The sequence below is a fragment of the Rhea pennata genome, chromosome 1, assembly GCF_028389875.1.
Source record: "Rhea pennata isolate bPtePen1 chromosome 1, bPtePen1.pri, whole genome shotgun sequence".
Classification (NCBI taxonomy): Eukaryota; Metazoa; Chordata; class Aves; order Rheiformes; family Rheidae; genus Rhea; species Rhea pennata.
Window position 1 is genome coordinate 153,920,659 of NC_084663.1, and position 26,895 is coordinate 153,947,553.

Consider the following 26,895-nt stretch of genomic DNA (forward strand, 5'->3'; position numbering starts at 1 on the left):
GTGGTATTTTAAAGCAATGCAGAATAAATCTCTGGAATAAAAAGAATAGTGTAACAACTGCCGACAAGTAATTCAACTTAAAAAAAAAAAATACAGAAAATTGATTTGCAAGAATATTAATCTGTGAGATTACTGGAAGATCTTTAAAGGCATTAAAATGTTTCTGGAAAGTCAAGAGAGACAGGTAAGAATTTTCTGTGGAGATCGAAAAGTGCTTATTTGTTTTGTAGTTTATTTTATCACCACTTCTGAACAGAGATACTATTTGTTCTTTTTTTCTGTATTAATGTCTATTTCTTCATGTTTCTTTTGAATAATGTTTTCTTATGTTTTTAATGCACTCAGTCAAAATTGAGGATGAAGAAATCTGTAGGATTGTAGGCAAAGCTGTGGAAAAATTTTAGATGTTGCATTGATATGGTTTGCACATATCTATCGTGGGCTGTGTTGCCTCCAGTGACTTCAGTGTCTCTGCACAGACTTTCTTATTCATTACCAATTCAGAAGCACGCTAATTTATCTTGATTGATGGTGCTTTTTATTTTTTCTAGGGCATTTGCATGTTAAAGGAAGCCAAGAAAAAATGTCCAAGTCATTAAAAAACTACATAACAATTAAGGTAATCTGTTGTTGTGAATTGAAGAAGTGTATGCTTTTAATAAGTAAATATTAATCATAGCCTTCTTTTGAGAAAATAGTTGAGTGTGTGCTTACAGTGCAGTGAAAGAACTGCATAAGTGGAATAAGAGTGTGTTTTGGTGCTAGGATACCTGATATTCTGCATTTGAATATAGGAAATTTGCTCTGACTCAGGGGCTGTTTATAACTTCGGAGTTGAGAAGCACAGAATGCAGTCTGGTTCTGTTTGTAAAACCTAAGAGTCTTCATGAACTGCCGGTGGCACTCATTTCTAACTGAGCTGAGAGAGTTTGTAGAAGCAGCATTTGTGCCTGATAACAGATTTCTGCATTACAGGAACGGCTTCTCTTCTGTAGGCTCTTAATATTCCTATGTGCTTTTGTGACTTATAAAAGAGTAGATGTTTCTCCTTGTCCTGCTTTAGGTGAAATGGGACAGTCTCACTGTTTTATCCAGAACTTACCAGGTATCCTGCAACTGCACCATGGTAGTGGTCCCTTGTATTTTTCTTTAGTCTTTACTATCACTTTCCTGCTGATGCACACAGAGCTTTGCCTTTTAATATCAACAGGTGGCATGAATATGTCCTGTTTTACTATGTGAAAGAGAAGGAGGCTTTTATCAGAAGCAGGGTTCTAAGTGCACTGAAGCAGAGACTTCTGATATTTCCTTTTTTTTTTTTCCCTGAAGGCTCATAAAGAGGCTGAACCAAAGTTTTTGAAGTAACACAGAGCAGAATTTCTCTGTCATCATGTTCTTGATACAGATTTACTTAACACTAACTCAGCTCCAGTGATGGCTGACACTTATTGTTAGAAGAGGGTAATTTTCTTCCTGTAGACAAAGCTTAAGAGGCTGTTTGAGCGCATATGTTCCCCTTTGCCCTCTTGGAAGACTAATTAAAAATCCTTTTAAAAACAAAATTCAGTTTGAGATGCTTTATTTTTAATTCTCCTGATGCTGTCTGTGTACAATTAAGCCTTGTCTCCCCTAGGAAAGTTATCTCTCATTCACAATTTTGGCAGAAATTTCCTCAGTCTAAGCAGATGTGGTAGAAAGGGCAAAGAAATGACTACTAATGCAACACATGCAATTAAAAAAAGTATGGAAACATTCTTCTCTGTTTTTCTAGTGGGATTTCTTAGTATTGAGAAGAACATTGAGTATGAGGTAAACAAATTTCTTGGTAGCAAGTAGCCATATGCTTAACAACAGCAACAAAAAAAAATTCAGGATCAGCACTCTTCTCGTGCAGGTCTCTTAATTTCTGTGATTAGACATGGTTAACAAGGATTAATCCTTTCCTGAAAGTAATTTTCAGTCCACTGAACCAAATTTCTTCCTGTGTAGTCTTTGTGCATCTTGAACTTTAGGCCCCATGTGGAACTTTTTACATATGCTCTGAAAAATTCAAGGCCTGGATGGTACCTAGAGCTTTTCTTTTGTCTCCTTGGGCAGCAAAAGCACTGAATGCATTCCAAGTAGTCAGCGAGGCATGGTTTTTCTTTCCTGCAACCATGCTGGGTGCTCTTAATCCAGCTGTGCTATTTTTCTTCCCCCTTGTTTCCCTCTCTGATTTTTTTTTAAGTAGCTGTTAAATCTGACCCCCAAAATCAAGTGTGTAGGCATAATGCACAGTCACCAACCTGTTTTGAAAGAGTTGTGAGACTTTCTTTCTCCAGTCTACGTTATTCGTGAAGTACAAAAGTGATTTTTCCAGTTTAGATTATGTCTTCCCAAATTCAAAGTTTGCCTCAATAGAATTTATTTCCTTACTTTGTTCATATTGGTCACCTCTGTATACTAACATAAAGCCTCCAGATACATTGAGTACATTTATTTGTACAGAGTTTATAGAAAAGTCTCTTTAGTTTCACAGTCTGTTTCTTGATTTTAGCTTGTCTTGATTACCTTAGTTACTTCTGTTTTCATTTGAGAAATTGCACGTTGCTGACATTTTGCTACCTTCAGTATTCAGGCCATTTTAATTTTGTAGCTGAAGCTAAATTTTGAGATGTGCATCCTTAAGTTCATGATGTTTTCCAAGTTTTCTTTCTTGTACTGACTTCTTATACCTTTCTATTTCAGTGGCACTTTTTAAAATCAGTGAACTGGTGATAGTAAGTTTGTAGCACTAACTATCATTAGTTTACTAATTAAAAAAAAAAAAAAAAACCACAGGAATGAAGTGGTCACAGTTAATTTGCACATTGTCCAACCTTCTTGCTGAAAGTGGAGTTGTCAAGTAATTGAACGTTTTAAAATGTGCCTCCCAAGCTTTTAAATAGTTCTTCTGAGTAAATTAAATACTTTATAGCAATAGTAAAGTATTTTTAAAGCTAGCTGAGTATTAAAATGAAATTACTAAGTTTTCATAACTTGCACAGGTAAATTCAAACAGTATAGAAAATAATTTTTTTCTGTTCACTCTGTTCTCCTTTGTGTTCTAGTCTTTTAGGAAAAATGGCATGCTTAACCTCTTTCAAGAAGTTTAATACACTTTTCCCCCATAAAATTTGCAAAACCTGGAAGTTGTCCTTCCCTGCAAGATTGTATTCCAGTCTTAGTCCAGTAATTTAGGTTTGCTTTTTCCGGTAGTCTTATTCAGTGTATATCTGATCACAATTGTAAAGTGTTTTTCTGCAGCTTGTATTTGTAGCTGACATTATTTATATCTTGTATATATGTCTCTGTGTGTATTTATTTATCTATATGGAATTTGATTCTATTCAGTTTAGACATTAGAGCTTTAAGCTTATCTTTAACTACAGACACAGGTTATTTGTAATGTTAGTTGGTCTGAAATAGTCTGTGAAACTAATAAAAGAGGGCAGAACAACTCAACAAAAAGTTGTTATTTGATAAAATTGCCTTTTTGTTGGTGGATTTTAGGATTTTCTGAAGAAATTCTCATCCGATCAATTCAGGATGTTTTGTTTGCGCAGTAGATACAGCTCAGGTAAGAAAAAAATAAAACAATTCTTTGTTAAGATATGCATGCCTTTTTGCACATACTTCCTGAGACCTGAGGATCCAGTGGTGCAGTGAAGTGGGTTTCTTCTTTGAGGTGCCTTGAAGTTTTGATTTTGTAAATGGAAAGGTTCACTGTGCTCTGTAGGGTGGCTCTCAGGCTATCATTTAGAAAAGCAACTTTACCAAAGACAGTACTTAAGCATGTGTTTAGATACCTTCCTGAATTTCAGTTAATTGCAGCTCTCAATTAATTGCACTTTCAGTTAATGAATTACCTTCATCTCTGATTTGTATCTGTTACAGTCAGTTCGTGATCAGCTGTATTTGGAGAGAGATCTAGATAGGACTTTACCTTATATTCCTGTAGGGTATGACAAGGGCTTGCTAATAATTTTTTCATTTCCCTGCTGTTTTGTGATTTGCCCTGTGGAGTTACTCAGCATTCAAGGAGTTCTGTGGTGCAGTGAAGCTGATGAATACTTGATGAGCTAATGATCATCTTAAGTTGGCAAAAAATACTAGCAGGTGGAGGTGAGGGGAATTTTGTTAGCTTCTCTGTCTACACCAGAGTGCTTCCAACAAGCAAATGCTGCTTTTAACTAAAAGACATGTTTATACAGATAGCATTTTTATCAGTTGATTGATACTTGTCAAAGAAGGATGGCAGTTTTATAACTGGTTTTGGATCATCTGGTTTGTTGACTCTCTTAGTATTGTAATGAGATGCTGGAGCATGCTGAAACACCTGCTGTGCTATTTAAGCAGGCCTCTATATGCCTCAGATAAAGCACCTCTAGCAGTAAGACTGGGAGAACTGCTCTGGTCACGGTTCTGTTGCTTTGCTAATATCTGTCGGTATGTGACATGCTGTGAATCTTTATGGATGTGCAGTTCTTGGACTGAGAAATCTTCTTGCTTATTAATACCTTGAGCTGCTTGCAGGAACTATCGGTGTGATCTTCCTGGTGTAGCCTCACTCTTGTAAGGCAGACGAAGGCCTTAGGAATGCTGTGTGTTTCTGAAATATTTCAAACAATGAGATAGCAAGAGACAGCAGATTCTTGACTGCCAACCTCTACCATCATGTAAAGGGAAGGGCAAATTTTGGAGGGAGACTTGCTGCCAAATAAGCCCATGTTTAGGGTAGGAGAGGGGGCAAGCATTGGAGAGCACAACTGCTGTGGAGTGAGGCAGCGGGGAGGATGGTATGCCTGGCTGTTTCCTCAGGGTCTCTGTCAGAGGACAAAATAAATTGTGAATGCATAAATGGCTCTCTGACTGCAGCTGGGGGCACTTGGGAGTCTTAAACAAATGCATTTTTAAAATGAAAAGAGAAAAGGATAGGACCTACAACACTATCATATATGTTTGTTTTGTAAACAAAAGCTGAATGATTAGAAATTTCTAAGATTGCCCCCAGGGCAAGGAATGGTATTGACAGAAGTGCAACTGAGAGCTGCCTGCACACTCTTTACTACTGCTGGTGAACTAGCTGCAGTTGAGCCAATCTAGGAAGGACATGACAAGTTTTTGCTTTACTTACAGGTTAACATCTTCCTCTGATTAAAAACAAAGTGCTACCTGTGAAGTACAGGTGGCTTAGATAAAAGGAAACTGTGGGTGTTATATTAGAATATGCTGCCAGTAAGCCACTGAGCAGGTACAAATTGCTTGAAAGTCTGCTGCACTTGGCACATTATGAGGCAGGATGCAGTGCTGAATACAAGGCTGTTGTCAGATAAACAGCTGAGGTTAGCTCCCTCTCCTGAGCCTTTTTTCTTTTTATTATTTTTTTATTTTTTATTTTTTTATTATGCAGTGTGTGTTCATCCTATCCATTTAGTTTGACTGAAAGATGCAGTTTAACTGCATTCCTCTTTGTCTTGCTTTCTGTGATTGGGGTTAGATTTAGTTCAGTTGGTTAGAGGGTGGTGCTAATAATGCCAAGGTCACAGGTTTGATCCCCGTACAGGCCACTCATTTGAGGGTTGGACTGGATGATTTCCAGAGGTCCCTTCCAACCTTACCAATTCTATGATCTATGATTACCTGAGCACCTTCTGTGTTCCTAATTATGTGATAACTTAGGTCACAGGCAAAGCATCTAATTAGAAGATGCTTGTAAGATGTTGGCTCTGCAAGTAACATTACTACAGACCATGAGATTTCGCTGATGTATCTCTTTCTCAAAATAAACTGGTCTCAGTCATCCATCCTCTGAGGAGCAAGCTGAAGGAGAGAGAAGCACTGCTCTCCTGTCTTTCACATTGTGTCTTTGCAGGGGGACCACTTCACTCATCACCTTCTCTATCTGCTCATAGCATGTGGAAAAAAAAAAACAGCCAGAGAGAAGGAGAAAGAGGGCCTGCTGTGCTATCCAGCAATGAATGGGCTTTTATCTATGTATTTTGTTGATAAGCTTGGTGGATCCCTGCTGTCCCAGAGATCTGGGCACACAGGCTGGAGCTCAGTGTCAGTGGTCTCAGTTTGGTGAGGAAGAATTAGTCTAGATTACTCTGAGTGCTGGGAGCAGTGACCAGACCTTTTGCTTCCACTGTGGCTGATGCCTGTAGCCATCTCCCTCTTAACCTAGATCATCGGAGTTTGGTACACTTAGGGCTGTTGGGAAAAGGTGTTTCCTAAGTGTATCAGGCAGCAACTAGAGCATGGTGCCCTACTATTAACATACACTGCTGCCTATGCCTGCCAGGCTGCTTCTGGGTGCAGTTTAAAGTGATAGATGTCATCTCCAAGGCTCTATGGGACCTACCTATTAGTCACTGCTTTTCTTCTTGCATCCCACCAAAGGTGGCTTTGCTTTTGCTGTTACATGAAGGTGCTGTAAACTTGCTGTAGACAATGGGTTTCTGTCCAGAAAACACTGTGCTCATCTTCGGCAATAGGTTCAGTGAATTTGTGATTTTTTTTTTTTTTTAAGTGAGCTATAACATTTTGTTTGTTTTGGTCTTTAATTACTAGTAGGTCCTAATAAATGTTCTGTTATTTTGTGATTTGTTGATGCATTTGTTAATAAAGTAGTGAAGGATTAGTCAGTACAATGAGAATTTCTAGAAATAGACGTAGTTGTGCTGGACTGTGCATTTGCAGTGACTGTAAATGGTAGTTTAGAAGAATGCTGTAAATCAGTGAGGAATGGCTTTAACCAAAGTGGGCTTCATCAGAATAAACTTTCATCAGGCATTCTTGGAGTTCCAGTAACCAAAGAGATCAGTTTAGTTATGTAAGTGGATATAAATGATCTCTTTCAATATCTTATCGTTTTTAAAAGTCAGTACATCGGTCTTTTAAAAAGCTTAGTAAAGCTTAATTTTAAATGTGATGTTAATGAGACAGTGATGCAGATTTTTAGTGGAACAAAAGAGGAAAATTTGACAAATACAGTTTCAGACCTTTGCCTTAGTTATGCTGGAGTAAATCCTATGGAAAGTCTGTTTAAATAGTTAGGCTTTGGGATTTGCTAATGAAACTAAGATCAGATCTCACATCTGGCTGCTTCTGCTCTCTTAATTCTATCTCCACACTCACTCTTCTCTAATGAGTATGTGACTGTAGTGTTGGATAATTGCACAAATTATAGCTGTTTTGCACAGAAGCAGAACTGAGATGGCTGTGGAAACTATAGGTCATGCTCAGTGCTGATGAGATTAGGAATACAGTGTGAGCATTACTTTAGATGTATGTTAGTGCAGAGATCAGACATAAAATGGTAAAGTGGTACTTCACTGGATGTGTGCCCTTGAATGCAAGTAATTTACTCTGATGTGGTATTGTAAGAAGGAATACATTTAAACTTAGGCCTGTCCTTGGTGGACACAACTTCTGCTGAAGTCAGGTGAACTGTCTTGTGTGAAGTCTGAATTATGTTCTGTTGCTGATCTTTTACAGTAAATTGTGCATTACTTTGTTAATAGAAAAATTCCCTAGTTGTGATGGCAGCTCTCAGTCAAAGTGCCAGTGGACTAGTCCAGTACTTGCACTTCTAAGGGCATAGGCAAAATGAGAGAAACACTGCTTAAATCTGAATCAGCAGAAGTAAATATTGGTAGTCCCCTAAGCTTAATTGGATAATAAAGCTAGAATCCCTTTGAATGTGGTAACAGCATCCATAACATTGCATCCGTATGCATCCATGCATACTGATGTTAGCAGGGGGAGTCTAATGTAGTCTTTCTAGTCAGTGGGAAAGGAAGCACTCTAGGGTTAGGGTATAGCAGATCTCATTGTAGTGTAGCACTCTACTTAGGATAAGGTGCAGCATTTTGCTTACAGTTTTCTTTCCACTGACTATAAAGAAAGCCCAGATCAGCTGGGCTTATATCTAAGTGTGTAAATTGTATGATGAGTCCTATTCCAGGTACGTGCTTACAAGTTTAAGCAATTTATATTTTCTTTAGAAGTTACCTTAGAAGGCTAATATGGCAGTTCAGCCATGATATTGTGAATGAATTGTATACATAGTGCAGAATCTCAGCTGTGAAATTTAGGTGTATCTGCATTTTTAGATGCTTGTGAAAAAGGACTTTAACAGTAAGTGATGGCTATTCCTTATAGAATCAGTGTCAAGGATTAGGTATCTTTAGAAGTCTCCAAAGACAGATCATGCCTACATAAATTAGAATAGGAATGAAATTAAGAGGGAGATCAAAGGTGTATCTTCCATGCCTAAATCTGAGGGAATGATCAGAAATATATCTGATCCAAGTACTTTGGAATAATGATTTGACAGAAAGATGCAGTACTGAAAAGAAGCTTAAAATTGTGTATCTGTTGCTTTAGTAAGCTTCCAAATGTTCTTCGAATCAATCTAATTCTGTTTCACTAGGTTATACTTTGTCTCATTTAATGATTGTCTTCTATATTCATTCCATTCACCTAGTGTGCCTGGAAAAACAGAATACTTGCATCTAAATATGCAAGTAACTTTGAGAGAAGTCTGCTGTGACAAATAATAAAGAACTCATATCCTGGAATTATTGTTTCTTAGAATATTGTTCCTGTGTATGATAGACAACATCCTCTGTGTCATAATGCCTGAATACAGTTTTTATTTTCTTAGCAGTAGAATTTAGTGACGAGACCATGAATGATGCAAAGCACCTTCTTCAGGCAATTTCCTCTTTTATTAAAGATGCAAATGCTTATATAAAAGGACAGCTGGTATGTGACCCTGTTAGGGAAGACATACTGTGGGAAAGGTAAGTGCATTTCCTGTATCTCAAAGACTGATTATGTGAGCAGTAATTTGCAAATTGCTGACTGGCTCAGAGGGCTGAACTTTATAGCGAACTGATTGCTGTTCAAGAAGCAGAACAAGAAGAGGGACTGAGAAGCAGTGTTCCCTGCCACCCAGCACGAAGAGTTGCTATTTTTGCTATGACTGATGTTATAAAGTGACTTGTGATGTAAATAGAACTGTATATAAGTAATTGAAGAAGAAAGAGAACAACTGGAAAGTAGTATGTTTCAGGCATGTGAGGATGTAGTCAAACTAGTTGGCATTCTGGCATGGAGCAAAGGTCAGAGGGGGGTTACTAAGAAACTGGCCAAGATAGAGATGATGCAGGGAAAAATTAAATTACAGTTGGTGGGACCCTTGCAGTGACAAGGAGAATCTTTTTTGGAGTCCTTTCCACAAGTCAAATGTTATCTCAAAGTGGAAAGATGTGGATTGTATTGTGTGCAAAGCTGAGATGTATAGTGCTCTGGAATTAAGGTAGGAGAGGGGCTGAATCCTCTGAAGTGATATACAAGCAGCTCTGTGCTATATCATGAGAGGGGGAATGCTCTGTGCTGTAGAAGTGAGAGACAGCATCCTTGTGGTGCACGCATGTCTTGGCAAAGAGCTTCTTGCTGTACCGACTAAGACTTGTAAGGAGCAATGGGGCATGTTACAAGGGAGAGATGAGTTAACTTGCTCTTGCCAAATTTTATAACTAGTTTTCAGCAGGAGGCTACAGGAGACTTGCTGAGGAGAGGAAGAGTACAGAAATGTAGAATATGGGGTAGATGAGGAAGCTGAAATGGATTGTCAGTGGAGGACTTACGGGAGGGCAAAGCTTTTGTATCACTAAGTGTAAGAACAACTAAATGGAACAGATCTCTTAATCTGGAAAATGATAAGTATTCAAGATAGAAGGGGAAACTCAGAGGAGAGCTTGGGTGGGAAAGATTAGGGTAGCAGCCATCTGATACCTGAGAGGAGGCTGTCATTCTAGGCAAAAACTCCTGGAAAGAGGAAAAACAGGGTAAAGAAGAGCCCCAGAGTTACTTGGATAGTTTGAAGCTCCCCAGGTAACTGTGCTCTGTGGGTTTTATTGCGAAACAGTGTTCTCAAGTCAGTGGCTATAAACATTTGATTCATCTAGCTTTGTACAAGAGAGAGCCGTGAGCGATTGTTTGCAGCTTGCCATTTATTCCCTTGACTTCGCCTTCCACTTTTCAAACCAACTGTAGTGGTAATATTGGTTCTGTGACAACAAATACAAGTTGCCACTGGCTCTTGACTCTCAAACTTTTTTGCCAGAGCTTTCTGTCTTAGCCAAGTAGAGTGAAGTCAAAATGCTGGAATTCAGCTAGGCTAGGAAGTAAGAAAATAGAGCATACTTCTGAGCCAGTTTCTTCCAGCAGGTCATACAGTGCTGCCACAAGACTTCTAGCTGACCCTGGTTCAGCTCTCTTACCAAGCAGTGAAGCAGCCTGTGTAGCATGAATTTGGAAGAGAAATGCACCATTAGCATGAAAATAGGCTTCTGGAAAGAAGAACTTAGTGAAATTGGTTAATGTGCTTGATTGCAACCTAATTTTCCATCTGTTTTAACAGATTAAGGCAAACATAACTCTCCCATTGTTGGTGTTTGTGATAAATGATGTATTTATTGAATGGATATAGCACTTTTTGACGGGCATGAGTTTTTTTCCCTTGCAACTGAAAAATGTATTTTCTTCTGATCAGTGTCTCCCATCAAGGAACAGCTAAGAATGAAATGACAGTGTCCTTTAGATGACTCCCTCTGGCTGAATAGTTGATGAATTCAGCATACTGCTGGTATCTTGTTTGTCTTGTCTTAAATGTTACCTTTTTTTCTTGAAGGCTAGCCAACACAAAAGTAAATGTGAAGGCTGCATTTGCAGATGACTTTGACACCTCCAGGGCTGTTGCAGCAATTATGGACCTCATTCACCATGGCAACAGACAGCTTAAGGCTGTTACTAAGGTAACCCATTAGGATACAGAGATCAGAAAATGACAGCTGTCCACTGTCCTACTGTTTAATGCAGACAGATTAGTTTATTGTTCACACAGGAAACTGGCAGAAACAAAGCCCCATAAATTGTTGACCTTAATGGTACCCATTTGTCCTGACTGTATCACAGGAATAGTATACTACTGTCTTATGCTTCATTGTGTCCAAAGTATGTTTCTTTCCTGCTGCCCTATATAGTTCATACGTAAGGTTTTTGAAAGACCTGAAGCCATTGCAACATGCTGCTAATTTTAATGCTGTTCTTATGTTCTTACTGCACTTGCAGGCTTAATATCCATGCATAGAAATTGGCTTAAGGAAAATAGATGGGGCTGGGGGGGGGGGGAGAGGGTTGGTAGATGATCAGTTGCAGGTGTGTCATGGTGATGAATTCAGCTTTGAGTGAGTGACTTCTGCTACTGGGAGAAGTCAGTTATAACGGTGGCCTCAGCATGCCTGCATGAGTCCTCATCTTCAGATAACTTGTGGTAAATTGAGGCCCTATTAAGATCTCTTGATGCTGACACAAAAGAAGCATCTGGTCACGACAAGATCTGAGCAATAAACACAGTCTGAAGAACTTCTAATTCTGTTTTTGCCTTTTTTTGCTCAGGGTAGATTGCTTAGCCTTGTTGTTGTGCTTCTTAATTACTGGTTTCATGAGGTCCACCATTTTTGTGCTGGAAAAGAAACACTGAGTGTACAGTAATAACTGATTTTAAGATAGAATTTACTGATTAGCTTAAAAATCCTACCTTCTACTGGCCATGTTTTAGCGCTAGTTTTATATTATCTCAAGCCTAAGGAGCAGCTTTCCATATATATATATATGTGTGTGTGTGTGTGTGTATTTTTTAAAAATGTTTCTCTGAGCAAATCCCGGAGTCAAATTGGTTTGCAGTAGGGAACTATAACACTATCACCACTCTTTAAATGAAGATATTTTTATTTTGCTAATTATTTTTACTCATTTTCTTTGAATACACTCTGTCAGTCTTTTTATTAAGAATTGGTTGGAGTATCTGAAAAACAATTGACTCAGAGTTGGATCTTTCCTGGCTGTAATAGTTTTTTGAGTGCAATCCAGCTTTTTAAATTTTGCTTATTACTGAATGTCCATGTACTTTTCTCTTCAAGAACTGTTTGAGTAAATTCATGTAAGCACAATACATTCTTCTTTTTAATCTTCCCATAATTCTTGTCTTAATTTGTACATTCCTGTTTCTTTTCCTCAGCAGTTCACTTCAGTTCCTTCCAGTTCAGGTCCTTTGCAAATGCTTTGCAAATGTCTGTGGCTTATCCCAAGCCCTAACAGAGATATCAGATAAAATCCAGTACCAGCTCCTAGTTTGATTGTGCATGTGTCATTATTTCCCCTCATCCCGGCCGCCCCCCAGACATCAGGCCCTTAAATCTCTTCCCAGAATCTGTCATTTAATCTTTTTTTTTCCAAGGGGAATAAATGTAGAGGAAAGAAATAAGCATATGTGATCTTAAAAATGTGTTCAGCTACTGCTGATGGCTGGTGCTGGCAGGACATGGCCAAACAGCATAAACTAACTCAGTGCAGAGTTTACAGTATTTAAATAAGACACTCAGAAGTTTGGGGTTTTATTTTTTTTTCTGTTTATTGTATGGTCGTCCTTAAAGCTGTGATTTTGTTCCTTTATTTTGTTTCCATACACATAGCCCTTTCATACACAAGAGTGTTATTTTTAGGTCTAATTTACTGTGGACCTGTAATGCATTGTAGTTCCATGCATCTTTTCTCCTTGCTGTGCATGCTGATAATAAGCTCCTCCTCTGCCCCATTTACTTCAATCTTCCTGTGTGTTGTAAGGAGAATCACTGAAACGTGCTTTTATATCTGTGTAAAAGCTCCCACCTGAGCAGGTTTTACTGGTAGAAGTAGGTCTCTGTAATTGGCAGTAGTTTTCCCTTGTGGACTAGCCTATAGATGGCTGCTGAGTTTCGCAATATATTTTAACTGAACAATCTCTTCTGATTTTTTTTTTAAACAGGAAACTGGATCTCCTAGAAGCTCTGTTGTGTATGGAAGCATGATTTCCTATATAGAGGGCTTTTTTAACGCCCTTGGAATGTCCTTTGGAGAAAAACAGGTACAAAGCATTTATTCTGTATGTGCTATGGTGTAGTAACAGTGCCAGTGTTATTTTTTATGGAACACTTTTTGAAAGTGTCAGATATGAGAGAGTTATTTATGAATTTAGTAAATCTTTCTGTATCACTTGCAGTTCCTGCTCTCCTAAGACATCATAGCATTTGAGCAGTTAGAACAGAACAAGGCAAAATGTGGGCTCATTTCTTTTATATACTCCTCTGAGACTTGCTGCAGCAGTCATATTCTGCAAATGAAAGTTTGAGGAATGAAGCAAGAAAAAGTTGTTAGTGAAGGCCTTTTAAGTTGGTACTACTAGTTATCTGGTTTTCCCCTGCTGCCTTTTCTTTTTCACATGGTTGTGTCCAGGCTGACTTTGACAGGTACTTCTGAACTGTGCAGCTGGAGCTAGGGTTCTGTTCCTCTGCAGAAAACCAGGGTGCTGGGAAAGGGGCTGCTCTGCTTTGAGCCAATACAGGGTGAGGGGAACAAAGCGGAGCACAGAGTGCTGCATGCTCTTCTGGGCTGTGGGGCCTGGAACAAAATGTCTTGGAGCATGAAGGCAGTAGGAAGGGCTGTGGTGTGTTGTAGGCCTTGGAGGAGGCAATTAAAGCATGATGCTGGGCAGGTGGTTGAAGGGTCGGTGGCAGTTAAAGGGCTGGCATCAGCTGGGAGACACTGAGCAGGGAGGGGAGATCTGAAGGCGCATGGCCTGGACTGTGGGGAAGAGGGATTGCAGGGGACCAGGCTGCAGGGAAAGGCAGGGCTTTCTCCAGCAGGACGTTGCACCCAGGTTGGACGCCAACCTGGCATTCAATGTCAGTGTAGAAAAGGTGGGACAAAATGAGTATTGTATGAACCAAATGATAAATACAAAGGCAACATCCTAACAGTATGTGACAGAGAGGCAGTTTAAGTGAGGAAAGATGTTGGAGCTAGCTAGAACTAGCAAGCTGTTCTGTGCTTGTCTTCTGTAGGTTCATTACTCTGGAGCTGAATGGAGGTTGAAAACTTTATTTAGAAAAAACTGTTCCACCAGAATTTATTGGCTAGGGAAGGTGGAAGAGAATTAAAAAAAAAAAAAAAAAGAAACACAACTATTTATTTATCCTGTGAAAATCAGACACTGTATAGTAATAAATGCATGTATTGCCTTTACTTCTGTAAATTTTTTAAAATTTCTTTCAAAACAACTGTTGCATATGATTTGCCTATTTGTTACTCCTTACAACCCATGCATTTGTCATGTTTAGTTTTCTGTGACATACTGAATGCTTCTATTTATGTGTAAATTGGATGTAGAAGTCATTCCTCTGAGTTCTGGGCTGTCTGTACATTGCTGAAATAAGTGCCTGAATACTTCTCTTTTTTGTGTGCTGTGGTAGTTTTTCCAGGGCATCAGAGTCAGCAGCAGGTGTGAGTGTGAGGCAGACTTGGGAGGAACAGTGTATCACATTCTTCTGTCTCTCTCTTTTTAATTTTCAACATAGAGCTTTCTGATGTCTCTCTTTTTTACAAGGTCCTTGGGCTACCACAGGCTAGTAAATAAAATGGGCCAGAGTCTGTTTTCTGACCTTGAGACCAGCTAGGACACCTCAACTCACAGCCTGGCAGCTAATACTTTTTTGATCTCCAAAACAAGGTAGCCACATAACACACAGCTTATCATGGATGATCCCTAAACTGTCCAAATCTACCAAGTGCACTATTTGTCTGGAAGAGTACTGACCTGGCCACTTCTGTGCTAGCAATTTAATACAGCAGCTACTCGGAGACAGTATTTGGGCTGTCTCTAATTGGGCCCTCTCTATTTTAGGATGGGATTCATCTGAAGTAATTAGCCTTATAGTCTAATGTAGAGAGACAGGTTCCTCTAAAGGACAGTTCCTCTCAGTCTGATGACTGTATAAAGATCCTTCTGTCTTTCTCCATTGGCTAGGGAGGGAGCCTAGACAACCACAGGTAGATGAGACAAATCTATCTTAAATTTCTAACTAACAGGATATAAGGCTAGGTATACATCTATCTCTTAGGCAGTCTTGCTAGTTACTGCTGGGGAGTCTAGCTGATGAGTGGAAACCATCGTGACTGGTCAGTTAGTGAGCAAAAAGATTTTTAGCTGTGCTGAAAAGATGAGTATTTGAGGTGCAGAAGAGAGCAAACAGCTGATTGTATTTGGGATAGGCAAGGAGCAAGTTTCCATACAAAGCATGCTGGATTGGTTGGTACTACAGAAGAAATTACTGATTGTACGGACTCTCAGAGCCAATGTTTTACACAGAAATCATGTCAGTTCATGTTCTAATGCTGTCCCTCCTTTTGGAGGTTCTCATCCCTGTCTCCTGAGGAGGGGCCTGGTTTGAACGCTGGCTGTGGTTTCTGTAGAGACATGTCGCTTATTTCCTCTCATCATTCACCTTTGCTTCTGCATCAGTGTATTTAGCATGCTCTTTCTTCTGTCCCAGGTTACAGTGGAACGTTTCAGGCACTTGCATTTATTACCTTCTTCAATCTCGTAAACTTCTTTAGTATGTTTGCAACCTTTTATGATTGTTCAGACCATCGAGCGTCTCAAACTCTAGCCCTTATATGGTCCCCCTCGCCGCCTCCTCTTTTTACTTGTTTGCCTCAGTCAGTGGCCTTTGAAACTCCTTCCTTTCAATTCCAGCCTGCTGCTCTGTGACTAGACCCAGTCCCCCGGCTTTAGTTACTCTGCTGCTCTTCTGCTCCGAGGCAGGTGTCACTGCCAGCTATTTTACCCTCCAGCATCGGTGTGCTTTACGTTTCACTGCTGCTTTGTCTGCTCCCCCTCTCGTCTCTTAGATGTAAAATCCTGTGGCTGTGCTTTCTTGATTGTTGTAGGTTTGTCCTTTTCCTCCTGCTTTAGGAGTTTGCCTCTAATGAGAAATAGGAGTGTTTTCCCTATTGAGAGTGAGCCCCTGAACCTCGCTGTGTCAGAGCCAAGTGTTTCTCTTCTGATAGCACCTGAGCTGCTCATCCTAGCAGCCATCAGCATGGGAGCCTAGGAATAGAGAGGCAATTCGCTTCCCACAGTGTTTACATTCTAGACTTCTGTCAAGACGCAGTAGGGCGGAGGCAACTCTGAGGCTGCTCGAGAGGGGAGAGGGCCAACTAACAACTGACAAACATGCAGTCTGCACAGTGACTGGTTCTTAGTTGGTCCAGTTTTGCTGGCTGGCTGAAACTTGAGGAGGATCAGATAAAGTTCTGCATATTTAGGGTGGTTTTTCCACAGAGTTTCCAGGTGTGAAGAGGAAAGGTTAGTCTAGGGATTTAAAGCAAAAGTACTTAATAGTCTTCCTTGTTTGCATTTCTTGAGGAGGGTCTGGAGTTCAAAAACAGAACATGAGACTGGTATGCTCTTTAGCTCTGCAGAAATTTACAGCCTAGGGGCTCTGAGCTGGAACCTGCGTTTTCATTCCTGTCTGACAGCTGTTAGCAGGCTTTTCTTCCATTAATTTGTCTAATCCCTTTTTAAATTTATGCATGCTTCTGGCATCCAGGGATTTCCTGTGGCAATGAGTTCCACAGCTGAATTATGCAGCATGTTATATTGACATGAGTACCCTTTGCTCTGAGATAGACTCTTTCCTATATAAGAATATGCTGAACTACTTTGAATGTGCATGGTCATACTGTACTGTAACTTCTGTCCAGCGTTAGTAGGGAGTGTGATGTTCTAATTATATCAGTATAATTGAAGATGCACAACCAAGAGAGGTAAGAAGGCCTTAGTATGTGCTACAAAACTGTGATTTTTTTTAACTTACTTTCAGATGTTTTTAAAACAATGTATTTGATTTATAGGTTGCTCTGGAAGGAGGAAATTCAGCTATGCTCTCTAATGTGATTGATGAGCTTGTAAGCTTCCGTACGAAGGTGCGTAATTATGCTCTTGCTCTGCCTGAAGCAACAGAAACTATGCAAATGGAAGGTACCGTGGGATCAAAAGGATCAAAACAAGAACAGAAAGAAAAGAGACAGCAATTAATGCAGGAGAGAAAACCCCTCCTGGAGGCTTGTGACCATCTGCGTCAAGACCTTGCTGCTTTTGGAATCCATATAAAGGTACAAGATAGTTACTGTCTTTGTGTGACTGTCAGTATTCTTTTTTTCCTAAGGATTTAATTTTGCCCTTCGTACCCTTTGTCAGCAGCTTCTAGTATTGTGTCCTGCTCCCTATATGACTGCAATAACAGGAGGCAGTAATTAAGCTCTTGCCTGATTGTACTGCTAGCCTTCTCTTCTACTACCCTTCAACCACATGTCTCCATGCAAGCTATACCTACTTTTGCAATTACTAAGGGAGTATTACGTAGCCACTGAAAATCCCATCATGTTCAGAAATCCTTAAGTAGCCTGAGTTTAATCCAGAAGAAAGGCTAGCAGTAATGTGTGAGGTTTTGAAAAGATTGCAGTGGAACTGAAAAGTAAATAGGTAAGTTATAAAAATATCACCTCTTCCCCATATTCCCCCTCCAAAAAGCAAAATCCTCGCAAGAAAGCCTCTTTCTTTGATAGATTCATTCCTAATTGCTTCTAATCCGTAATTGCTTTGCTTGATTCCTGTGTGAATCCGCTTTCTACTCCACTTTCTACTTTTAGTCCATTACTAATGCCACTGTTATTTTTCTTCTTTCATTGTCCCAACCATGTCTTACCCTCAAGAGAAATCCCTTCATTGATTCACTGTCTCCTCCTGGTTTCAAGATGCTGCATTATCTTCTTCAGTGGGTCCTGCTTCTTCCAATTCCTCTTGCTTTGCTGCCCTTCTCACCTTCAGCCTTTGTTGATTCAGTATTGCTCCTTATGCTTAGAGTAATCCTCTACTCCCTCTTCAGTTTATACTGTTCTATTTTTTTTTTTTTTTACTTGCTCTTGACTTGAGCTGTGCATAGTCACTTTGCATCATTTTACGAACGGGAGTATGAAAAGCACAATTCCATCAAGGAGTGACAGCATACATCCATGAATCTCCTTTAATTGCTAAATGCGAGAGCTGTCATTTCTCAACACATCTATTAAAAGTGAATGTGAAATGTGGTCAGATGTTTCTTGATTTCACATAAAGGTGAATGTGCGGATATTAAAAGAGGTAAGGGGCTGAAGCATGCTGGTGATGAGCTACAGCTGTGAAAGCAAAGCAAGACTGGGAAGTTGGAACAACTGCTTCCATAACATGTTTGTACATAACTCAATCCTCAGCATCACTTATCTGCTGGGAAGATTCCCAGATCCAAACAGAACTTCGCTGAAACAAAATGTTGGAGACAAAGAAGCCCTTCTGATCTGTGTGGCAAAACAGCTGCAGTCCCCTGCCTTTTGAGGATTTCTTTGCTTTGTTTTGTTTTGTACATGATCTACAGCCATTTAATAACCTGCTAGAAATTGGCCTTAGCCAGGATTCAGGCCCTTCAATTTATTTAATTTTTTTTTCAGTATTTCAGTTTAGCTAATATTTCAGTTTGTTTAGTAGCCTAGAGCTCAACATAACCTGTCTCCTGCTTGTCCCGGGAGTTTACTCCTGAAGACCAGGCATACGTGTGCGTGTGTGTGCACATGCACACATACGCACATGCATGCACACACAGTGTAGGTCCAAAGCAGAACTTCTTTCCTTGCTGCTGCCACCTAACAAGTGAAAGTCTCTGGCCTTCCAGTGACCCTAACTTTTCCTGTGAACTATAGCAGAAATCCAGCATCCTCTGTTTCAGTACTTAGAGCTCCCTTCTAAATGATTAAATATGGCAGTACCTATCTTGTGGGCATTTAATTCCTTTGTCTCACTCTTGAATTCAAGCAGAACATCAGAGTTGCATTGCTGTAGTGTGGACATGCAAGATATGACAGCACACAGTCTTCATAAAGTAATACAAGTAAAATACTTTACATAATTTCTGTTTGTTACCACTGCAGCAATTAATACTGGCAGTCTTAAAGCTGTCCTTTCATTGCATGGCCTCAGTTCCACTATGTTTGTGTCCTGTTTCTGAAGCAAGGATGAGAAACTCTGTTGAAAGATGTAGCACTGTTGGAAAGACACTGCTGGAGAAGACTGGGCAGGCAAAGCACATGAAGTTCTTTTTGTCACTCTCGAAATTAAGAACCCCAGAGCAAAGCCAGGTTTCCTAAAGTACTGCACCTCTGGATCTCATCCTCAGCCTGCTCTCCTGAGAGTACCTGTACTTTCTTGCTCTGTCCTAAAGCTTCCCAACCATCCTCTGGCCTCCTGTGTCCTCCATCTGTTTGTCTGGGCTGATTGACTGGTTTGTGTTGGCTACTGCCAACTACGTGATGGCAACACAGTGGCTGGGTTTTATTTGCCTAGTAAGCAGCTGAGGAAGTAATTTGAATTGCTTTTTTTTTCCTACCCAGCCACTGATTTTCATGAAACTTTTATGAATGCCATGATACATGCTCTAAGGGATCTGTTAACTTCACAGAATCACAGAATTAGTAAGGTTGGAAGGGACCTCTGGAGATCATCTAGTCCAACCCCCCCCTGCTCAGCAGGGTCACCTAGAGCATGTTAAACAAGGTTGCATCCAGGTGGGCTTTGAACATCTCCAGAGAAGGAGACTCCACAACCTCTCTGGGCAACCTGTGCCAGTGCTCCGTCACTCTCACAGGGAAGAAATTCCCCCTCACGGTCAGGCGGAGCTTCCTGTGCTTCAATTTCTGCCCATTGCCTCTTGTCCTGTCACACGGGACAACTGAAAAGAGTTTGTCCCCATCCCCTTGACACCCTCCCTTTAGGTACTTGTACACATTGATCAGATCCCCCCTCAGTCTTCTCTTCCCCAGGCTGAAGAGGCCCAGCTCTCGCAGCCGTTCCTCACAGGGCAGGTGCTCCAGCCCTCTGATCATCTTTGTAGCCCTTTGCTGGACTCTCTGCAGTAGCTCTATGTCTCTCTTGTCCTGGGGAGCCCAGAATTGGATGTAGTGCTTTAGATGAGGCCTCCCCAGGGCTGAGTAGAGGGGCAGGATCACCTCCCTCGACCTGCTGGCAACACTCTTCCTAAGGCACCCCAGGAGACCACTGGCCTTCTTGGCCACAAGGGCACATTGCTGGCTCATGGTCAACCTGTCATCTACCAGCACTCCCAGGTCTTTCTCTGCAGAGCTGCTTTACAGCAGGTCAGCCCCTAGCCTGTAGTGGTGCCTTCGGTTTTTTCTCCCTAGGTGCAGGACTCTGCACTTGCCCTTGTTGAACCTCAGGAGGTTCCTCTCTGACCAGCTCTCCAGCCTGTCCAGGTCTCTCTGAATGGCAGCACAGCCCTCAGGTGTATCAGCCACTCCTCCCAGCTTGGTATCCTCAGCAAACTTGCTGAGGAGGCACTCTGTCCCCTCATCCAGGTCATTGATGAGTAAGTTGAACAGGATGGGACCCAGTCCTGAGCCCTGGGGGACACCACTAGCCACAGGCCTCCAACTAGACTCCATGCCACTGGTGACAACTCTCTGAGCTCTGCCTTTCAGCCACTTCTCAATCCACCTCACAGTCCACTCATCTAACCCACACTTTCTGATCTTCTCTAGGAGGATGTTATGGGAGACAGTGACAAAAGCCTTGCCGAATTCAAGGTACACAACGTCCACTGCCCTTCCCCCATCTACCCAGCCAGTCGTTCCATCAGAGAAGGCTTTGTTAAGCATCAGATTAGTTAAGCATGATTTTTCCCCGTGGTGAATCCCTGCTGGCTACTCCTGATCACCTTCTAATCCTCCATGTGTCTGGAGATGACATCCAGAATGAGCTGTTCCATCACCTTTCCAGGGATGGAGCTGAGGCTGACCAGCCTATAGTTGCCTGGGTCCTCCTTCTTACCCTTCTTGAAGACTGCAGTGACATTGGCTTTCTTCCAGTCCTCAGGCATCTCTCCAGTTCTCCAGAACTTTTCAAAGGTGATGGAGAGCGACCTGGCAACAACATCTGCCGGCTGCCTCAGTACCTGTGGGTGCATCCCATCAGGGCCCATGGATCTGTGGATGTCTAGCTTGCCCAGAAGACCTCTAATCCTTTCCTCCTCAACCAAAGGAAAGTCCTCCTTTCTCCAGTCTTTCTCTCTTGCATCCAGGCTCTGGGATTCTTGAGGGCTGCCCTTAGCAGTGAAGACTGAAGCAAAGAAGACATTCAGTAATTCTGCCTTCTCTGTATCCCTTGCCACCAGGGCCCCCGTCCCATTCAGTAGCGGGCCCGCATTTTCTCTAGTCTTCCTCTTGCTACTGATGTATTTGAAGAAGCCCTTCTTGTCCTTAACATCCCTTGCCAGATTTAATTCTAAATGGGCCTTAGCCTTCCTCATTGCATCTCTACATACTCTTGACAGCATTCCTATAATCCTCCTAAGTAGCCTGTCCCCTCTTCCGCATTCTATATGCTTTCTTCTTCTGTTGGAGTTACTTGATATCCCTTTATCAAATGTGGTTGAAATCAACTAGCGTGTTCTACAGTTAATGGATAGGAGGGAGGGAGACCAATAGAAGAGCCTCATTTCCATTAAAAGCCTGATGGATTTGGACTAGTGGGAAAGAGTTGGCTAAAGTGTAGGTGGCAAACTAGAGAATGCTTCTAGGTTAATTCAGTTAAAAATCAGCTTCAAAGAGAGGCTTTCTCCTTCAGTTTATAACTTTATTATTTGTTACACTGGTTTCTCCTTTGCTGCTGCTGAGTGTAGATGCTGATGTGTTTGTCTGAAGTTACAAAACTTGCAGCAAACTGAACAAACTATCCATCAATCTTTTCATGTGATTATAACCGTGCATTAAATGCAAACTTATGTAAGATAATCTGTGCTGTTAAGAGAAAAATGGAGTAGTAAGATACTTAAGTATCAAAAGTTTTCACTTTAATTGTGCATTCTACTTCAGTCACTTTTGTAAGTTAGAGCTCATTTAACATTTTAGCATGTTAAATATTTAATATTCAATTGTTGAAAATGGAAAAAAAATCAAACAGCTAGATTGTAAAAATTAGAAATGACCAGTTTGACTGTATATTCTGTCAAAACTGTGACAGTAGTCCCTTACAGATACAGCAACAGACTACTATCATTCTTAAAACTCAGTGAGACCAAATGTGTTAGGTAATTTATTCTCATGTACTGGCCCTAGAAGAGAGATGTTTTTCCATATACAATAGAAGATTTAACATGAAAATTCACTGACTTCTTTGTGAGTTTCAGAAGTTACTCATCTGAGACATCATACACCTGCTGCAGCATGCTGTACGAAAGCATTTACATTTGTTCTTGTAGTGTTTTTTTTCCTTCTGAACTGCTTGGGGAGAATCATGAGTTTGTTTTCTACTGCTGAGTATTAGGAGTGAAGGTGTTCTGTGAAGTGGTATCGTTACCGTTTTTTGTTTGTGTTTTTTTGCCTAACTAACTTGATTAATAGTTTTGCTATATGAAGCTTACTTGAAAACTGTCTTTCACATATATTTAAAGACAAAAATGCTCCACACTTATTTATATCTATCTGGTATGTTGCAGGACATACTGAACGGGATTTAACCAGATACAGGTACCTGCATAATCTCAACTGCTAGGATTAACCCACTTATTTATTCTTACAGGACAGAACTGCTGTTTCAACCTGGGAAATTGTGGAAGGAGAGCAAGCAGAGCAGAAGAATGAGGAAAAAAGCTGATCCTTCATTACTGGACTTTTTTTGATTGCAGTTGCTTTTGGAACAGTTGTAAATATTAATAATTTCCAAATAAAACCTTCAGAACAGAATGGCTAACAGACATACAACGTATTCTGAACAAAAATGCTATGCTGTTATTCAGTAAATATAAAAGAACTTAGCTGTTACTTCGACTCTCAGTTGGCGTGCATGAGGTGGCGGCTCTGCAAGCATCCAAAATACACTGCAGTTCAGAAGCAGTGGAGCATCAGAAGCAGTGGAGCATCGGTGTTGTCTAACACATGCTTCAGTATGTTCCAATGCAGAAAATGCCCCAGGCTCAATTGCTACCTGGTCTGCATTTGCACACAGTTTTGCTGAGCTGGCCCTGAGAACTAAAAAACAGAGGCAGAAACTTACACCCACCTCTGCAGGTGAGAACACTAGTTCAATTATAATTTATTTTATTAATAACTTAATTATATTTTCTCAGGCATAGGAGGAGATAACTCTTTGAACCTTGAAATGTTTTTGTGGTGCAGTGTTGACTCTGAAAGTTTTAACCATATTGAGATGCTATCCATCTACCTTAAGTCTTACAGTTTGCTTTTGCACAAAGTACATTGAGATTTTCCTAACACTGAAAGCACAGCATGTTTAGGATCAAGCCATCAGAACTGGAAAATAATATTTAGTATGTTTAGTGTATAACCTGTTTGGTTATTAATTCCTCTGTAAAGTAATCTGCATCTATTTCAGAGGTGAATGAAATCAACTGTAATGTACTTGTCCAAGGACAAGGGAAGGTCATCAGTTTGGATCAGTGTTAAGCATCAGTATTGCAAATAAAATAGCTCTTACACATTGTGCATTAAGGCATGCTTTTGCCTGCATGGATTTTTAAGCAAGTTGCTTAGACTTTTTTGTCTTTTTTCCTTTAAAAGATTAACTGGCTGGTGTGGATGCAGGGAGATGCAGAGAATCCGCCTTCTATGTTAGAAGGCTATTGCCTTCTATATAGCTACATGCTATTGGCTGAATTTCTGTGTGGTATGGACTCCTCTACTGGTACAAATACTTTAATGTTCAAATCAATTTGTGAAAAGATGGGGAAAAGAACGTGGGCTCATATATAAGAAATCATTTTGAAAATATAGTTCCCACAAGTAATCTGTTCAGAAGGATAAAAGCTTTCTTTTATATGGTTGAGAATAAAATCTGTAGTTGTGGTTCTGCTACCTTTGTGGTTACCACTACTTCAATAGAAGGCAGAGGAACTCTTCATTATGAACACTTAGGTAGATGCTTATTTTTACTGTTCCTATTTTAAATTTATTGGCTGTATTCTTTGCACCAATAATAAACTAGAATGAATGACAAACATTTTCCTTCCAGCTGTCAGGTCAGCCTTTGTGGGAAATACAATTACACCACCAGACAGAGTTTGGTGAAATATAATTAAACCAGTAACACACCAAACACAGTATGCACCACAGTTTATTTGCTATATTTTTATTTCCTATGGAAAGAAATTGCTACATTTCCAGAATGTTGTAAAATTAAATTGTAACAGTTTGTTTACATTGGTGAATAACAAAGTTACAACTTTTAGGTAGATTTAAAACCAACACCACAGATTGAAATCTGTACTGATTGCAGTTAATTGATTTGGCTTTGCCTACAAATGCAATTTTGAAATAAAACCATTGATGTTCCAAATACCAAAATGTTCATTTTTATAAAGAAATGCAGTAGCAGTTTTAAAATCAGTTTTAATTTTATAATTTTATTTAGAAGGATTCAGGCTTCTCAAAGAGTTTCAGTGGCAGAAACAACAGTAGCGTATCTTCCCCAAGGATGTTAGACAGTTTACAAAACTGCTTAAATTAAACACTGAAAATCCAGCTCTTATGAGTAGACAGTTGCTCGTTTGTGAACCCTCATAGATCAAAATGAGCAAATATTTAAAAACCTATTTTAAAAATAGGTAGCTGGTTTTAAAAGAAAAACAAAAATGTATTGGGGTGAGGTAGTAGTCACAGTGCATCCAGAAGTATTAATTACAAGGGCAGGAGGGAAATATTCAGAGCAGCCTTTATAATTTCAGGTGTTTTTTGTGACAAGCTATTGCAAGGTGTGAAAACACAATCTGACCAGTATGCATGACACCATATTCCAATCTAGTATTAGATCACTGAAAGAGTGTTTGAAATGAATACATAACATTATTTTAATAACTAGACACTTCATATGCCTGTTCCTGTACTAATCCACTTTCTAACCTTATTGATGTTTTTTGTAAGCGTACTTTGAATGAATGTGCCCCTCTCTCCATATTGGTTCAATCCCTATAATCTTAGACTGAATTGCCAAAAAATTTTAAGAAATGATGTTGTGCAAAAATCCCACGGAACTTTCTCTTTGCAACAGTCATCAGCTCTGCCAATGAGCCAGACATGGCCATTACATTAGAAATAAGTGCTGTCGCTGTGCTGATATTGATGAGAGCAAAAAGCCTATAAACTCAGTTGCTGAAACTCAAGAGCTCAAGCCCCCTTCCACTGTTTTTCTAGTCCTACCTTCAGCTTGCAGTATATGATTGCCTATGTACACCAAGACTGTACAAATAAATAGGTGTGGCTGTCTGCTTTTGTTTGTACAATTAATTTTTTCTGCCGGTTGACAAAGAGCCACATATACACATGTGCACCGATGGTCTCAGAGCTCTAGTTCAGCAGGCAATTTGCACTATAGCAGCACTAAGTTTCTCACCATACCTAGTACCAACTTTTGCAAAAGATAATTTCACAGAGTTTATCATATTCAGTTCTAAATGAGTTGAGAGCAGCTGAAAAAATATTAAGTAAAACTTTCTCAGATAAGAACAATTATTGTTTAATGCTAATATACCTATAGTACATCCTTATTCTGCAGTGGGGATTTTTTTTCAAAAAAAAAAAAAAAAAAGTCAATCCATATTGCAGGAGGGGATGTATTGTCAAAATGAATGCTGCCTCTGGGACTGGGAATGGACAAAGGCAACTAATTATATTCAAAATCTAAAGCAATTCTCATGCATTCCCTTTCTAAAGAGGCTTTTTTTTTTTAATTGACTATATTAGCATGATGAAAAATGAAGTGCAATAGCTAATTCTAGACACAGTCTAAGAATGGAATCAATGCAACCTTGGTGTGAGCAAAGAAATTGAACTGAGCTGGTGGAAGTTTTACTTTCATCTAAATATCAAGTGCATTTTTTGCAGTTCACACTTTAGTTATTGCTCAATAACTATGAAAAAGAACAAAGGAATACTTTCAGTTTAGTTTTATTATATTAGAACAGATCTGCAACTACAGCTTATTTCAGCCAAAACATTTTTGTATTCCAAACTCTTAAAAAATATCTACATTAATCATATTTTTCTATTCTTAAAAATAAAAAAAAAAATTACCTAGCATACCAATGCTGCTACAGCACTTGAAAGGGTGCATTACTTATGTAAATTCTACTGTAAATGTAATTATTCTTGCAGTCATTGTTCTTCCTTTTCTTCGTGTCTGCTGCTTTGGCTTCAGGTTTCAAAAAGTTTGTTAAAAGCTGTTCCAACTTCTGAAACCATATCAGAGGCAGTCATTGAACGTCCAAATTTTTGAAAGGCTTGGTTGTTACATTGCCTTGTAAGAGAGCAAGCTCCAAATGCAGCCACTAGAAACGGATTTTGACTAGAAGGGAAAAATAAATAATTATAAACAAAATTTGAACATATTTTTCTAAAGCAGAGTCCCGTGCTATTCCTAAGGCTAATAATAAGAGAGCTGCAGGTGAACTCAGTTCAACTGAAATACATGATATAGTGGCATGTAATTCAGCATTGATACCACTTGCACGCACAAAGTTGGCTACCATACTTCTGAGATTCTTCAATCCCTCTACTTTTGTTGCCATGGTAGACATGATCTTAGGACCCATACGTGTTTGTCAGCATTGTAGGGAAGGTCTTTAAGTAAGATTCTTGTATTGCAGAGCATCTTCAGCTGATTTTTTTTCTAAAAAATATTTCCCTTCCCACAGCATAGCACATGACTGAATGAGAAACAATAGCACAGCTGAAAGGTGCAAAAGAAAAATATACTTGTTAAAAACGGGTAAACAGGTGTTCCATGTCTAGTTTTACCTATGTAAAATCTCTTCCTTTCCTTCAGAGGGATACTAAAGTCTCACCTAGCAGTCTTAACTCCCTTTCCTT

The 26,895-nt window shown here is 39.8% G+C and overlaps 2 protein-coding genes across 6 annotated transcripts in view; one reads left to right on the top strand and one right to left on the bottom strand.

Moving 5' to 3' along the window:
• CARS2 (cysteinyl-tRNA synthetase 2, mitochondrial) overlaps window positions 1-22,836 on the top strand; it is a 42,168-nt gene extending 19,332 nt beyond the window's left edge. Inside the window, exons 9-15 of the mRNA XM_062601701.1 lie at window positions 552-619; window positions 3,532-3,598; window positions 8,690-8,828; window positions 10,724-10,847; window positions 12,899-12,997; window positions 16,825-17,085; window positions 22,595-22,836. Of these exons, the coding sequence (XP_062457685.1) occupies window positions 552-619; window positions 3,532-3,598; window positions 8,690-8,828; window positions 10,724-10,847; window positions 12,899-12,997; window positions 16,825-17,085; window positions 22,595-22,669 (833 nt within the window). The 3' untranslated portion in view covers window positions 22,670-22,836. The remainder of the gene's footprint in view (window positions 1-551; window positions 620-3,531; window positions 3,599-8,689; window positions 8,829-10,723; window positions 10,848-12,898; window positions 12,998-16,824; window positions 17,086-22,594) is intronic.
• Window positions 22,837-24,127: 1,291 nt separating this feature from the next.
• Window positions 24,128-26,895, bottom strand: part of NAXD (NAD(P)HX dehydratase) — a 51,220-nt gene continuing 48,452 nt past the window's right edge. For all 5 annotated transcript variants that reach the window (XM_062601699.1, XM_062601697.1, XM_062601696.1 and 2 more), the window contains one exon: window positions 24,128-26,371. In XM_062601699.1, coding sequence (XP_062457683.1) covers window positions 26,221-26,371 — 151 coding nt within the window. In that variant the 3' untranslated portion in view covers window positions 24,128-26,220. The remainder of the gene's footprint in view (window positions 26,372-26,895) is intronic.